Below are 16,401 nucleotides of genomic sequence, written 5' to 3'. Positions count from 1 at the left end.
CCATCTCAGGCCCTTTTCATAAAAAGCATGGCTTTTTTAAAATTAAATTTTAGCAAGTACATTAAAAATATAAGAATTATACAAAAACTGTACTCTGATTCTCAGATTATCATTTAATTGAAAATATAACAGAGCCCTTTAAAGGCATTTAGAAATGAACAGATTTAGAAGCAACAAATTCAGATAATTTTGTGAGAGCATAAACTACAGCCTTGCTCCATAATACCAAATACGAGATGAAAATAGCAATTACTTTTACGGAGCAAGGCCGAAGTTTGGCATTGCATGGTGATTTTAAAGCTAATAGAATTAGTAATGTATTGTCATACATGATTCAAGAAGAATGAGGAATTTAGGTTACTGGCAAATCTCTTTCAAAGATTTTTTACATGAACCTTTCAATTAATTTGGACATATTAACGGAGTATCATATGATGTTCCACACATATATACAGTGTGGAATGTTGAAATCAGGTTAAACATAGAAGCATGCTCTTTTTGAAGCAGCTGGCCACGATTAGGAGTATTGCTCATAAGCTTGAAAGGGCAAGGCTGTTTAACCTTAGGCCATTAGAAATGTAATCTGTCATTTTATGTTCATTGGTCTTGCTTTAACTAACAGGACCAACCTAAAGTGTAATTTTAAAAGAGAGTAATAAGAAATTCATTTGATACTTCGCTCAACCAGTTCATTTGATGTAGTTAGATAATTATAGGATAAAGGAATTCTTTTTAGGTGAACTAAAAAATAAAAGTAAAATAATCATAAAATTTTGTTGGGTTCAATGCTGTCTCTGCAATAGATTTTAGAGTTTTCAAAACAAGTATCTGCATACATGAAACCCTTTTCCTATAGACTAAAATATTGTGGTATGTTAATTATGTTTAATAGGTCCCGAGATTCTTCTGCACTTCCAGTCAAGCGACTTTGGCATTTCCTTGTTAAACAAGAAGTCCTTCAAGAGACATTTATTAGATATATTTTCACTAAGAAAAGAAAACAGAGTGAGGTATTTTTAAGAAATATATTTTCTATTATAATTTTTCTGTTTAATTTTTCTTTAGTATTCCTAATTCAGTATTTGATTTATTTTGAAAATTTATTTTTGGTTCAAACTATTATAGTATCTTTCATACATTATGGATAATAGCTAAAATTACTAAACTACAACAAACAGTGAACTTCTTTTTTTTTAATATTTTTTTTAATTGTTGACAGACCTTTATTTATTCATTTATTTGTATGTGGTGCTGAGAATCGAACCTAGTGCCTCACAAATGCAAGGCGACCGCTCTACCACTGAGCCACAACCCCAGCCCCGGTGAACTTCTTTTAAGATAAAATTCTGTCATTTTCATTTCTTAGCAATGAAAGAACATAAGTCCCTTGATAAATCATATATACTCAAGTGAATATTGGTACTCCCTTTAGTATATTTGCTTTTAGACTTTTTTTATGTAACAACTTTGTGGTGGATGGTTTTGGGAATTTAATATTTAAATAAGATTCTCGAAATATCATTTAATAAAAAATAGAACAGAGCCCTTTAAAAGCATTTATTAAGTATTTAGAAATGAACAGATTTTGAAGCAGCAAATTCAGGGTAATTTTGGGAGAGATTAAATTACAGAAATACCAAATACAAGATGAATAATTATTGCTTCTACAGAGCAAGGCAGAAGTTTGGCATTGCATGGTGATTTTAAAGCTAATATAATTAGTAACATAATGCCTTACATGATTCAAGAAGAATCAGGAATTTAGATGACTGGCAAATGATCTCTTCCTTATCAAAGATCTTTTATATAAACCTTTCAATCAACTTGGCCAGTCAGTGAGGAATTGGTCAGTTCAGAAAGTGTTTAGAGTAGTTATCAGATGTAATTAAAAGTTTGGCAAACAATCTATGAGAAGAGAAAAATGAATTATATTTCACTTGGTAAAGTAAAACCTGAGAAGGACAGTCTAGAGGATTCAGTTTCCCAAGGGCAATGGTAGAACTACTTTTTAGTTTTTCCCCATACCTAGAGCAGCAGGACATACCATTAATTTAAAAATTAAATGAGGAAGTAGGGGGAATGGGCTATTAGAGACTTTTGATTCCTGCATGTTATAAATTTTCTAAACAACAAACAAAAGATCCTGATAATATTGAAATTACCAACATAGGATTTGTTAGGGAAGTCACAGAGCCACATTATTTGCCTCTTTTATCTAAGCCACTGGCTGTAACATTTCCTGTAGTGATGCTGAACAAATCTCATAAAATAAGATAGGAATCTAAGAAACAGATTTAAAATAAAAGATATTTGCTCAGTTAGGACTCTGATTATTCATAGAAAGCCATTCTGTTTAAGCATCAGTTTTCTGAGTGTTTGGTTCTTCAAATTATTAAACTTAATGATTTACCAAAAATATGCTTTAACTATTGATAAGGTCCATAGCAACTGGATTTGGTTGGACTGCCAGAGCCTAAAGTGCTGTGGGAAATAACTGTGTCTGAAGCAGCTGTGTCTAGTCTTCCTGAACCCTTATAGCTGGCTCTTCCTTAACTCTCCTCTCTCCTGTAGTTTCTTCTTTGTTATGTCTTGGGATTGGCAGCTGTAGTCTCTGCTATTTTTCCTCCAGCAGAGGGTTCCCTTGGACAGTAGAGAGGACAGAGAGAAATTGAACATTTCTTAAAATGCTGAATAATCATTGGTTGGCTTTAGGGAAGGTAAACACATGGTTGGGAGTTAGGTGAAAGGCTTTTCATCCTATACCCCTTTGGATTTGAAAACATTGAATGAAATCACTTTCTTGTCCAGTCCTGTCCAGTAGCACTGTGATGATAGAAATCTCTCTCTCCAGATAGTCCAGTGTAATAGTCACTAGTCATATGTGGTTATTGAGCCCTTGGGTGTGTGGCTAGTGTGACTGAAGAACTGGATTTCTAATTTTACTTAATTTTAATTAATCTAAATTTAAATAACCATGTAGGATTCATGGATATTAAACAGATCTGCTGAAAAAGAAAAAATTATGAAAAATATTTAATGTTATTGAGGCAAAAACTGGTCACTAAGCTCAGAAATATGAAAAATTAAAACTACCTATCTAATAGCAGTGTTCTATCTTTATAAATGTTGGGTTTTTGATAATCAATTTTAATAATGAATTGATTAACTAATAAAATTGACAGACTGACCCTGAAAATATTGGTGTTGACTAATTTTTAAAAAGTAATTTTTAAAATACTTAAATTTAGGTATATACCAAGGAAATACTTGAATTTTAGATATATTCATAGGAAGATATATTTACTCATTGAATGTTAAAAATATTCCACAAATTTAGTTTTTGTGAAATTGATAAATGTGGCAAACTCAGCTAATTAAGGCAAATAGATTCTTCAGCAATTTGGCTTTCACTGAGTTAGCCCATATTGACACTCTGTCCTGTATTTCTTGGGCACTTCTTTGTCAGCTACTGCAGCCCTAGGGGAGTCCTCATGGCACAGTCAGAATTTGCATGGCCTTTTATGCTGAAAGGAAAGTAGTCACATCAAGAGGTATGAGGAAAAGTTTACTGCTCTGATCATACCGTTTGAGGTTTCCAGCACAGCAGGAATATTAGTTCTGAAGGTAGCTATTCTCTATGACCTGTCATCAACCAGGAATAAGTTATTCTTATGATATTTTTTCCCTATGCCTCACCTATTAAACATTTACTTCTGAGGGACAATAATCATAGGATTAGGAGAAAAATGTGATTACTCATGTGAGTAAGAGTGAAATAATTACCAGTACTTTGAATCTATTTAGAAATAAATATTTTGATTTATATTTTAAGTCAACCCCTAAAGAATGGGAATCTATGAAGTATAGAATGCATTTGCTCTTAAAAGTGGACTTTATTTTCAGATATTATAGTGTAAGAACTTTTAAGTTCCATACTGGTATACAAATAGCTATTATTTTGTTTTGAAATAGCTTTTGTTTTTGTGTGTAATAGTCACACCAATTTTAATTTTGCCCTTTTTGCTTTGTGCTATGTTTATCTGATGACATTTTATTATTTTTTCTTGATTCTTCAAATTCATTTTTGTCATCTTTAAGTGATGGAGTGGCCATTTCAGCTTGAAATTTTTCATTCTCTTTATAATTTCATTTCATGCATGTATTTGTGTTTGTGACGGTGTGGTGTTACTTAGTCTGTAGAAGAACATGTGGAGCAGGTCAAACAAAACTGCATAGCAGAAGATTGCCACATCAAGGTAGTATTCCCTGCTCTTCTATTTAGCTCATTCTTTAAAATTTAAAGAGCTAACCCCTCATCTCTAATGCTAACCATGGCTGTCCAGCTGGTTAACTAATCAGAGAACTCGTTGCTCCTGTTCCACCTCAGAGGCATAGGGTAGGAGATGCTTCACTGTGTCTTAGCTTGCTGTGTGTGGCTATTGGTTCTTCTCTTTCTTGCTCCCTGCTTCATCTCCACTTTGTCATTTCTTCCCAGTCTGTTCTAAAGCATGTCTATTTTATTTTTCCTTCTTGATTCTGCCTCTTCTTTCCTTTCTATCACCTCTGACCCTAAGCTACTAAACTTTCTTGTCATTATCGGTTTCATTCATTCCTTTGTAAAATATCCTTTCCAACTTTCCCCTATTGATCACCTTTGAAATGCTTCTCTTTTATGTGGCTCCTTGGTTATGAAATTTTCCTGAACTCTATGCCTCTCAACGTATACTTTCTTATTATGTAACATTTGTGCATTTTGGAAGAGCTATATTACTGTTTTAAATTACTAATGAAAATATATTAGTCATCTTTTGTGACAAGTAACCACTGTCTTACAATTGCAATGGAAATCTTTATAATTGGGGTGATCACAGGGCATCAGAGTATCCAAGCAAATTTTCCAAAACTAATTCTCAACACATTAAAGTTACCCTTACTATATTTCTTGCTGCTGCTACATTTTCTTCTTATCCAGCTTTTAAATTTGGTGGATGTGCATATTTCTATATAGAGTTGTGCTGCAGCAACTAAACTCAGCAGTGTTTCATAGGTTGAAGCTGACCTGGGCTATCCTGGAGGAAAGGCAAAGATCATTCATAAGGAATCTGACATGATCATGGCATTTGCTGTTAATAAGGTAAAAACTGTATTTATTATAGAAAATATACTTCTTTTTAGTGAAATTGCTTAAATTATTGACTCTGCCTTTGCTTTACAGGCAAACTATAACGAAATTGTTTTAGCTTCAACACACGATGTTCAAGAACTTGATGTTACTTCTCTATTGGCCTGTCAATCATATATTTGGATTGGAGAAGAATATGACAGAGAATCTAAAAGGTGTGTCTCATAGTCAGTTGTGGTTTTCTTCAAGAAATATCCACAACATCATTAACTTGAGATAGGATTGGTTAGCTGCCAATAAAAAGCTTTACCTACATTGAATAAATTTACTCATACTTCTTCTACTATTCATAGTGTTTGAGTCAGAATAATCTCTGATGTCAAAGTCTAATGCTAACAATTGCCACTTTGATATTTAATCCCAAAGAAATGCCAGGAATTATATGATATTCTGTAAATTTAGCTGATCAGGATAATTAAAGCAAAAAATATCTTGCACAAAATATTAATTAAACTGATTGATGAAACACATTTAATAAGTAATTTTGAAGTGTTTCTTCTTGTCACTTGTAGATATATCTTCTCTACAAATAAAGATATAGATGAATTTACTTTTCATTAAGACTGTGGACACTGCACTAAGAGTGTTTTATAATACTATTTTGGAATTTCTTCTCCATGTTTACCCTCTCTCTTGCTTTTCTTTATACTCAAAAATTTTATGCTTGGGAATGGTGCCTTGTCTTATTGAATTCTCTCTTTTGTTAGTGTGTAATATAACCAGACTTAAATCACACATCAGAGTAGATATAACTATATAATTTGATATACTCAATCATAAATATTACTTTCACATTATAATGTAATGATAAATTATTACTTGAAGAAATCTTTAAAGGTGAATTTTTTTTTTTTTTTTTTTTTTTTTTTTTTTTTTAAATTTTGGGACTCTGGAGATATAGCTCAGTGATAGAGTGCTAGCATGCATGAGGCCCTGGGTTTAATTCCCAGCACCACAAAAACAAAAACAAAAAAAATGTAATTAATCTGATTCCTGGGATATCTGTATTTGAAGAATGCATTTAATCTTTTTTTCTATGTATGACCAAAAGAAAATCTGTATTCCTATAACACTAGCTATTCATGAGTTTGAGGCAAGAGTACCACAAGTTCGAAGCCAGCCTGAGCAACTGAGCAAGACCCTCTCTTAAAATAAAAGAAAATCTGTATTAAAATGTTTACAACAACAATTTTTTTAAATTTATGCAACAGTAAAGTAGCCCTTGAACACATTAGTCTAAATTTACATTTTGCTTAAAGGAAACAAGTTAACCAGTACTAAATTAAGACTTGTATTTGTGTTGGGTGCGGTAGTGCACACATGTAATCCCAGCAGCTCAGGAGGCTGAGGCAGAAGGATGGCAAGTTCAAAGCCAGCCTCAGCAAAAGCAAGGCACTAAGACCCTATCTCTAATAAAATACAAAATAGGGCTGAGGATGTGGCTTAGTGGTTAAATGCCCCCAAGTTCAATCCCTGGTACCAAAAAAAAAAAAAAAAAAAGAGAGAGACTTGTATCTGTTTTTCTCATGAATGTTTATTTATTTTTTTAAATAATGTTTTGGGTCTGTAATTGGAATTTATGTTAAGAGGAAATTAAACTTCCAAAGTAACATGTGAATATTTTCCACAGTTCAGATGATATTGATTATCGTGGTTCCACCACAACCCTTTATCAATCCAGTACAATATCCCTTCCAGCGAGTCAGGTGCATCCACCTTCATCTCTGCCCTGGCTGGGCAGTGGACAGACCAGCACTGGAGCTAGTGTGGTATGTTTTTTACTCTTTGGTATGGTTTCTGCATATGGACTCCCTGAAAAATAAGTTGACATCATTTTGATATAAGTATGATCCTAAAGATCAGGTGCAGTGAACAGTAGGTACACCATGATAATAGTAGCTATCATTTACTATGAGTTTCTCAGTGTCAAATGCATGCTTTTTCTCACAACCCTAGTGGCAAGTGCCATTATTATCCTCTAATATTATTTTATAATTGAACAGACCAGGCAGAATAGTAAAGTCAAAGAGGAATTTGTGTCTACTTGTGTTTGAATGTGCGTCAGTAACATTCTTGTTGGTCACTGTAGTTGAAGGGATCCCATGTTCATGTTCTACTCCGAAGAATCTGGAGATACCCCTGATTGTCTTCAGAAAACACTTAGAAGCCAGTTCCCTTTATCACTAGATGAAGCTATTTAGTACCAGCAAATCTGTACAGGGTTTATCTCAGTAAAGTTGTAAGAGCATGTTACCAGAATCATTTCCTTCCTCTTCTCTTCTCGTTACATTAAGTAAATGTATTGTCTTCTTTTAAAGCTTATGAAAAGGAATCTACACAATGTTAAGAGAATGACCTCACACCCTGTCCATCAATACTGTAAGTATTTTATTTACAATCTAAGAATTTTAAGTGTTCTCTGTCATTTTGAGGTTGATGTATATGACAGAAAATATTGGAAGTCTGACTTTTCAATTACTTATGTTCCACTTTTCCTCTTGTTTCAGATCTTACAGGTGCTCAGGATGGCAGTGTACGAATGTTTGAATGGACACGACCTCAGCAACTTGTCTGCTTCCGTCAAGCTGGCAATGCAAGGGTTACTAGACTCTATTTTAACTCCCAAGGCAACAAGGTTAGTTCTTGGGAGTAACTGCTAAATTAATTAAAAAAATAATTGTGGAGATTAAGGAGTAAATGATAGATGAAATAATATCTAAAAAAATTTCAGTGACCCTGGATTTAAGCAGAGCAGGGCAGGCAGTTTGTTGGGTTCTGTTTATCCTGTTTTCTCCAATAGAAGCATAAATCCACAAAATATAGTGTGGATTAATAAATTATGCATTCAAAGATACAAAAGCTTTGTAAGCGAAGAAAACCCTGCTGCTGTGGAGTGTTTTGATAGTGTCTGCCAGCACTGTAACATTCAAATACTTGAGAAACATCTAATTTTTAAATAAGTTTCATTGTAGAGGCTTAGAGGAAAACAATGATATGGATATGGAAAAGCTCTTAAAAGATGACAGAATCTTTGGTACTTGGACTTTCTTGGGAATAACAACAGGCAGAGCTAGCGCGGGATGTTTGTTAAGTAAGGTCTGAGTGAATCTCCTCTACGTAAATGATTTTACCTTTGACAGGAATTCTAAGAAACTATGTTTAATGTTTTCATCTTTCTTACAGTGTGGTGTTGCAGATGGAGAGGGTTTTCTGAGTATCTGGCAAGTTAACCAAACTGCATCAAATCCTAAACCTTACATGGTAAGTATCACTTAGGTTCCCAGAGTATACTGAGAACACATTGTTTACAAAGTGTCTGTTCAGTCCCTGAATTTCATTGGTGGTTCTTTTAGGAAGGGAATGACAGCTAGCTGTCACAGCCTAGCATTGGCCACCTAGCTGTACCCTAGTTTATACTGAAATGACCTTAAAAGCAAAAAACAAACAAAAACCCTTGCTTTTTTCCTTGAAGGGTAACCTTATTTGGAAAATTTCAGGGACTTGCCCTATGATTCAATTTAGAATACATTTTTATTTAGTTTTATCCATTTTTGAAAACTAAATTTTTAGTGGTAGCATTTCATAATATTTATAATTAAGACTCAAGTTCTAAACATATTTTTTCATTTCCTCTAGAATTTTGCTTACCAGAATATATAAAATAATCACAATAGGCTACTTCATTCCTTAATCCAAATCATGTTAAAATACTTGGTGATGAAGATAAGCTTACCTTTCACCTGGGGAGGTATGGCACAGGAGGGGTAGAAGATGATGCTGTCTTGCCTGGAACTTCTGGATCTCATATATAGAGGTTGAAAAAGTCTTGAACCTTCTGGGTGAACTAAATTATCCAAATACTTTTAAATTTTCTTTTCTAGAGAATACACACATTCTTAGTTATATATGAGACATGATATTTCTCGTACATTATAGACTGTACCATAATATCTTTATACAAATGGAAATAATCTTGAATTCATGATTTTGTCTTCAGTCCGGACAATTATGATTATTCCAAGCAGAAAAATGTCTGTTTTAAAATACCCTAATATCTTTCTTATGGGAAGGATGGACCTTGAAATTTCTGTCCTCATCTGATCCAACAAGAAAGTCATACCTGACTTATTAGGTGGTTTCCTACACTGTTGGAACATACATAAGCTACTTAAGAGTCATTTGGCCTTTTTTTTTTTTTTTTAAATGCAGTACTGGGGAATCAAAAACTGCCCAGGGCCTTCAGCATGCCAGGAAGGCCTTTTGGGGCAGACTGTTTGCGGATTACTTTTGACAATGCCTTTATCTTTAGAAAAGGCTCTTCACCTGGGGTCATGGGTAGGGAACATGAAGGTAACAGGAAAGGTGGATGTTTGTGTTTAGGTTACAATGTTAACTTAAGCCTTTCATACTGCTATCTACCACTAGATAGGCATGTAAGAGTTTTCCTTTAGGTTTATTATTATTTTTTATGATTTGTATCATTAAAGTTTATTAAATATATTTGTGGTCATTAACATTAAAATTGATTGATTAGGCTTTCAATATAATTGAATGGTTTGGGAAAGTACATGTATTTATTTAGTTTTTTTTGAGATGGGTCTCGCTATGTTGCCCAGGCTGGCCTTGAACTCCTGGGCTCAAGTGATCCTCCTGCCTCAGCCTACCAAGTAGCTATGACTACAAGCACATGCCACTATGCCCAGCTAGTTTATATACTTTGATGCCCTTTTCTTTTCTTACATAATCTAAAAAAATCCCTTTAATTTCATGTTTTTACTCTTTCCAGTTTTAAAAGATTAGATAGTAAGTAGCCAAATAATATGCAAATGTCCATTAATCCTCTTACTATCATCTCTTTATTGAAGACTGTTTTTAAACACTGTTCTTATTCAGGCATATAATATGTTATTAGCAGAACTGTGTTTGTACCATACCAAATGTTATTGGATTTTTAGATAACACTAGTTTCACTTTGTTTTGCAGAGTTGGCAATGCCACAGTAAAGCCACAAGTGACTTTGCATTTATTACCTCTTCAAGTCTAGTTGCCACATCTGGACAGTCCAATGATAACAGGTAGGCTAACAGAAATGCAAAACAAGAAATAAGAAAATTTTGGACAGAAAGCCATTGTTGCTAGAAAATATGGATTTCTGTCTAGTAGGATTTCCACTTGTAACAAAAGAACTATGTTACGTAAGTCTTTTCTCAGAGTGGTTTTCCTTATCAAAAAGAGAAAAACAAAACCAATTTCTCATTTTTTAGTGCTGCGTAATACTCCATGGTGTATAAATGCCACATTTTTTTTATCCATTCATCTATTGAAGGGCATCTGGGTTGGTTCCACAGTCTAGCAATTGTGAATTGTGCTGCTATGAACATCAATGTAGCAGTATCCCTGTAGTACGCTCTTTTAAGGTCTTCAGGGAAAAGTCCAAGAAGGGCAATAGCTGGGTCAAATGGTGGTTCCATTCCCAGCTTTCCCAGGAGTCTCCATACTGTTTTCCAGATTGGCCGCACCAGTTTGCAGTCCCACCAGCAATGTACAAGAGTACCCTTTTCCCCACATCCTCTCCAGCACTTGTTGTTGTTTGACTTCATAATGGCTGCCAATCTTACTGGAGTGAGATGGTATCTTAGGAATTTGCAGGGAAATGGATGGCACTAGAGCAGATTATGCTTAGTGAAGCTAGCCAATCCCTAAAAAACAAATACCAAATGTCTTCTTTGATATAATGAGAGCAACTAAGAACAGAGCAGGGAGGAAGAGCAGGAAGAAAAGATTAACATTAAACAGAGACATGAGGTGGGATGGAAAGGGAGAGAAAAGGGAAATTGCATGGTAATGGAGGGAGACCCTCATTGTTATACAAAATTACATATAAGAGGTTGTGAGGGGAATGGGAAAATAAACAAGGAGAGATATGAATTACAGTGGATGGGGTAGAGAGAGAAGATGGGAGGGGAGGGAGGGGGGATGGTAGAGGATAGGAAAGGTAGCAGAATACAACAGTTACTAATAGGGCATTATGTAAAAATGTGGATGTGTAACCGATGTGATTCTGCAATCTGTATTTGGGGTAAAATTGGGAGTTCATAACCAACTTGAATCTAATGTATGAAATATGATATGTCAAGAGCTTTATAATGTTTTGAACAACCAATAAAAACAATTAAAAAAAAAATAAATAAATAAATTTTCATTCTCTGCCATGAAAAAAAAAAAAAACCAATTTCTCATGTAGTCTAGCAATAAGCATGTATAATCTTTATGTTAAAGTTATTCATTCTTAAAAAAAATGCTGATTAATTCTCTTAGGTTCCTCAGAAGTAGCAAGCATTTGACATTCTGTAGCTATAATTTTCAACTTTTTCTTTACTTCACTATTTTCATTGGCAACATATGCCTATAACATCTCTCCTTTTTCAGCTGTGGTTTACCTCAGGGGTATAGAAGCATCACTTCTACTCAGGAAATCATATCATAATTTCCCTGGAGTGGTAATTGGAAAAGATATGAGGTTGGGGAATGCAATGACACATAGGACCTTGTAAGACAGGCTGTATACTAATTTGAAAAAGGATAAACTCTTAAAAGAGAGATTTACCCAGTCACTTACACTGCCCCCATCTTAGTTGAAAATCTCTGCTCTATAAACAAGAGAACAAAGAAGATTCAGTAAATTTGACTTGAAAACAAAATTTGTTCTGAATGATGACTTCAAACAATTGTTTATGATGTATTTTTATTGTTTCTTTAAAAGAAATGTATGCCTCTGGGATACATTAATATCACCTGGAAACAGCCTCATTCATGGTAAGTTCAGATCTATGGTTTTTAATACATTTATGAAGATGAAGGAATGTTTTCTTGGTTTTAATTAATAGGTTGAAAATGGAGAAATATTTAGAACAAATGATTATAAACAGAAAAATTGCCTCACTGAGGTAAATTCATGTGACTATAGAATTATAACTAGCTCAGAATACTCTTTATGTTGTATTCTGTTGAGAAAATGTGGTATAGAGAATGGATGCTATTATGGTTTGGATCTAAAAATATCCTTCAGTAACTGTAGGCAAATGGGAATGGCTGGAGGAAGTAAGTCAATGAAGGTGTGGCCTTGGACTATACCTGTCCCTGGTCCCTTCTTTTTTCTGCTTTCTGGCTGTCATGAGCATAGCTGCTTTCCTCCACCATGTCTTTCACCATGATGGACTGCCTCATCTCAGGCCCAGAGTAGTGGAGCCAGCTGAGCATGGACTAAACCTCTGGCTATGAGCCTAAAATAAACCTTTCCTCCTCTTAAGTTGTTTTTGTTTGGTATTCTGGTCACAGCTTGAAAAGCTTATTAACACAGTGCTACTAACAAGATTTTTTAAGAAATTATTTGCAAAATATTCATTGGGCTCACTCAAAAGGAGATAATATTTTAAAGAATTAAACCCAACCATAAAGTTAACTTATGATAAGAGCTAGAAATATGAATACCACTATTTAAATATTATTCCTTTTTAGATAGTATTTGCCAAGACTTCTGACCAAGCCTTTAGCACATGGTCCTTGGGGGACATTTATCTGAACCATATTAGAAGGATTACTCCTTAACTTGTAATTGAAAATGTTAACACAAGTAAAGTTGAGTTTTACTTACCTGAGAACTTTGATGAGGATGTATGATGAGATAGCACTAGGCTAGGTTTAGTATTAGTTATACATATCAATGGGGTCAAGTGTGATACTTCTATGCATGCTGTTTGTACATTTTTTTATTCTCCATTTTTAATTGGTGCATTATAGTTGTACCTACTTGTTATACATCTTTATGAGGCAGCATAACTTAGAGCTTAAGATTTAAACTTCCTTTTTCTGTATATGTATTTCATGTTAAGATTATGAGTGAATAATTTTTTTCTAACATTGCTTAGCATTTTCCTTTATTCTTTAGTCATAATTTCAAAAATTAAATGACTTAAATGTGTACCTTAGAATGAAAAATGCATCCATAATCTCTGTATTTTTAAATATGAATTTAAGCATTATCAGAATCCCCAAGATAAAAGTTGTTTTGGGAAAGTGTTTTGGTTTTCTTCTTCAGGTTTCACGTGCCATGATCACGGTGCCACAGTACTTCAATATGCACCAAAACAGCAACTCTTAATCTCTGGAGGTAGGAAAGGATATGTCTGCATTTTTGATATCAGACAGAGACAACTAATTCACACATTCCAGGCACATGATTCAGCTATTAAGGCTCTAGCTCTGGATCCCTGTGAGGAATATTTTACTACAGGTTCAGCAGAAGGTAACATAAAGGTGAGTCAGTACAAGAAATTGGAATTTACTACATATTATCTTTACTTGCTGTCAAGACTGATTGCAAAAAGGAAACCAAACCACTATACTCTTTGGCATGAGGGCATGAAGTAAAGCTTTGTGGAGATGTGGAGTGTCTCGATACCCCACCCTACCCTGTGCTTCTGTGTGGCTCTTTCTAAACTGTCTGATCTGGAAGATGAGATGATCAAAATGATTAGATTCTCAGGTCACTAAAAAGCTTTAAAGATGGGCTGGAGAGACAGGAGGTGCAGTGGTAGAAATGTGTAGGATGCATTTGATGTAGGTGTAGGATGCATAAGACCCTGGGTTTGATCCTCAGCATCTCAAAAAATAAATACAAAGCTTTAAAGAATTCTGTTTTGAAGGCTAAGGATATGGCTTAGTGGTAGAGCACTTGCCTAGTTTGTGCAAGGCCCTAGGTTCAATCTCTAGCACCACCAAAAACACAAACAAGGGCTGGGGCTGGGCTCAGTGACAGAGTACTCACCTGGCATTCATGAGGCACTGGGTTCGATCCTCAGCACCACATAGAAATAAAATAAAGATATTGTGTCCACCTAAAACTAAAAAATAAATTAAAAAAAAAAAAAAACCCAACCCTATTTTGAGTAAAGTACATGAAGTTTTTCTGTTTTGGTTTGGTCTTTTTGAGGGCCTCAAGCCCTCAGGCATGCTAGGCGAATGCTGTCTTCCTGAGCTATTCCCCAACCCCCATACTGTATAGATTGTGTATGTGACATTTGCTTGGCTACTCAGAACTTTCTCCCCCACCTCTACCCTCAGTACTTGACTCTTACATGACTGAGGCAAAGTTTCTAGACAAGTGAGATAGTAACCACACTTATACATTGTGCTAATAGGCCTAGTTACCATTAAAATATATTTAATTAGTTTAAATATTTTATTGAATTAGAGATTGGATATATATGGTTAATATGAAACTACCATAGGATGTAAAGAGAGAAATTTGAAAGAAGGGAAGTATAAGGACAGTAAATGAATCTTCTGTTAGGACAGGAGCAATAGATGGGAAAGTTGGGTCAAGGAGCAGAAGTAAGAGCCATGTTTTTGCTTTTGGTCTCTCTCTTTTTAATGACTTAAAATTGTTGTCACTTTGTTCTTGTTTTAAACTAGGTTTGGAGATTGACAGGCCATGGCCTAATTCATTCATTTAAAAATGAACATGCTAAGCAGTCCATATTCAGAAACATTGGAGCTGGAGTCATGCAGATTGATATCATCCAGGGCAATCGGATCTTCTCCTGTGGTGCAGATGGCACACTGAAAACCAGGGTTTTGCCCAATGCTTTTAACATTCCTAATAGAATTCTTGACATTCTGTAGACTTAAAGATTGGGGCTTTATTTTTATATATACTTCAATTTAAAACATAATGCGGTAGTTATTAGGCAGTTCTGTTTTCCAAGCAGTTGTTAAACACATTGGAAACAATACAGAGAATCTCTGTAGAATTTGAATCTGATCCATGCTGAGTGTTATGCTGAGTATTGCCTATCCAGGTTGGTAGGATGAATGTGCATGTACCTTGTTATATTTCTGACATACTTAAAACAAACAAACCTTGTATTGTATGAAGGGTAGCTATTCTTTACAGCATTTAGCAAACCTGATTCAGAAAACATTGGAGGTTATTAGCTAATTAGCAAGTTGAAATTATGAGAAGGACCTTTATACCAAATTAAGGAAGAAAATGTTGCTGATTCAGGTTTTTCTTCCTGTTCTTACCACTGATCGAAGCATGCCTGCAGTTGCCTTCTTTGTTGAATGAAGGATAGTCATGAGGTTTTGGAAGCTCTAGACCACCAGAAAACTTCTTAGCTGGAGCAGTGTGCAGTGACTAGTTCTCTGCAGTGAGAGGCATTTCCATTCTTTCCTGCTGAATATTTTTCCTGTTAGTGTTTATACTGAGATAGTACTGTAACTTGCAAATGAGTGCAAATTTAAATGCAATGTTTTCTTCACAATTTGCACATTCACATTTTTTGGACTGCTAGTTTTTCTATTTAAATATTTGCCTTCATGTTAGGAATGTAATATGTGAACATGACATATTTGTAGTTAACCATACCATACCTTCTTGGTCCAGGTTAGTACTTTTTCTTTTCTTTTCATGTATTCAAGGTTAAACATCCACAACATTTAAGACTATGTTGAAACTACAATAATAGAGCATTTCATATCAATTAAAATGAATGTTAGGCTTTTTGTGGCCAGTTAATAGTTGATGAAATTGGTGATATTATTTATTGCCACAGCCTATTGTATAAACTATGCAGAGTTCAATATTATTTGCTTGTAAATTATTAGCCAGTGTTGTCATATTTTGATGTATTTCCTTGGTTATGACCAAAAATATGTTCTTGAGATACTGAAACCAATGTGTATGTGTGTTTAATTGTTTACCAGCAAATTGTCTCATCATGTTAATGAGGATGTTTAATGCCTTTGTGGTAAATAGTAAAATATAATGGTATAAAAGCACCTTTCTCTGAAGGCAATGTGATGTTCAGGCTGTGAAATACATATGTAAAAGAAAAATAAATGTTATTTGTTAGAATTTTATCTTAATTTGGCTTTATTTAAATAAACTAGTGTGGCATTCTTTGATACTGTTTTAACAGTTGATATTTGTAGTTTAACAAAATGTTTAGGGAATTTTTAAGCCACTAGGCAGTTTACCCAAATACTTACTGTATACCTTTATGTACCAGAAGACATTCTAGCAAAATGAGATACATTGGTGGGCCAGATAAAGAACACACTCAGGGCTGAAGTTGTAGCTCAGTGAAGAGTACTTGCCTCACAAGTGTGAGGCACTGGGTTCAATCCTAGCACCATAAAAACAAATAAAGGCATTG

At 34.5% G+C, this 16,401-nt stretch overlaps 1 protein-coding gene across 6 annotated transcripts in view; it reads left to right on the top strand.

Annotated features, from left to right (window-relative positions):
- Dmxl2 (Dmx like 2) overlaps positions 1 to 16,105 on the top strand; it is a 172,126-nt gene extending 156,021 nt beyond the window's left edge. For 4 of the 6 annotated variants that reach the window (XM_058584798.1, XM_046460940.2, XM_046460939.2 and 1 more), the window contains 12 exons: positions 893 to 1,010; positions 4,194 to 4,256; positions 5,048 to 5,134; positions 5,216 to 5,337; positions 6,813 to 6,951; positions 7,501 to 7,561; positions 7,690 to 7,817; positions 8,366 to 8,443; positions 10,166 to 10,257; positions 11,946 to 11,998; positions 13,281 to 13,498; positions 14,657 to 16,105. In XM_058584798.1, the coding sequence (XP_058440781.1) occupies positions 893 to 1,010; positions 4,194 to 4,256; positions 5,048 to 5,134; positions 5,216 to 5,337; positions 6,813 to 6,951; positions 7,501 to 7,561; positions 7,690 to 7,817; positions 8,366 to 8,443; positions 10,166 to 10,257; positions 11,946 to 11,998; positions 13,281 to 13,498; positions 14,657 to 14,866 (1,369 nt within the window). In that variant the 3' untranslated portion in view covers positions 14,867 to 16,105. The remainder of the gene's footprint in view (positions 1 to 892; positions 1,011 to 4,193; positions 4,257 to 5,047; positions 5,135 to 5,215; positions 5,338 to 6,812; positions 6,952 to 7,500; positions 7,562 to 7,689; positions 7,818 to 8,365; positions 8,444 to 10,165; positions 10,258 to 11,945; positions 11,999 to 13,280; positions 13,499 to 14,656) is intronic. The other 2 variants (XM_058584800.1, XM_058584799.1) reach the window with 1 other exon arrangement.
- Positions 16,106 to 16,401: the final 296 nt, after the last annotated feature.

Source organism: Marmota monax, unplaced genomic scaffold, assembly GCF_021218885.2.
Source record: "Marmota monax isolate L192 unplaced genomic scaffold, Marmota_monax_Labrador192_F-V1.1 WCK01_AAM20220418_F8-fsc00001, whole genome shotgun sequence".
Classification (NCBI taxonomy): Eukaryota; Metazoa; Chordata; class Mammalia; order Rodentia; family Sciuridae; genus Marmota; species Marmota monax.
The sequence above is the reverse complement of the archived record's forward strand: the minus strand, read 5'-3'. Positions and strand labels throughout refer to the sequence as shown.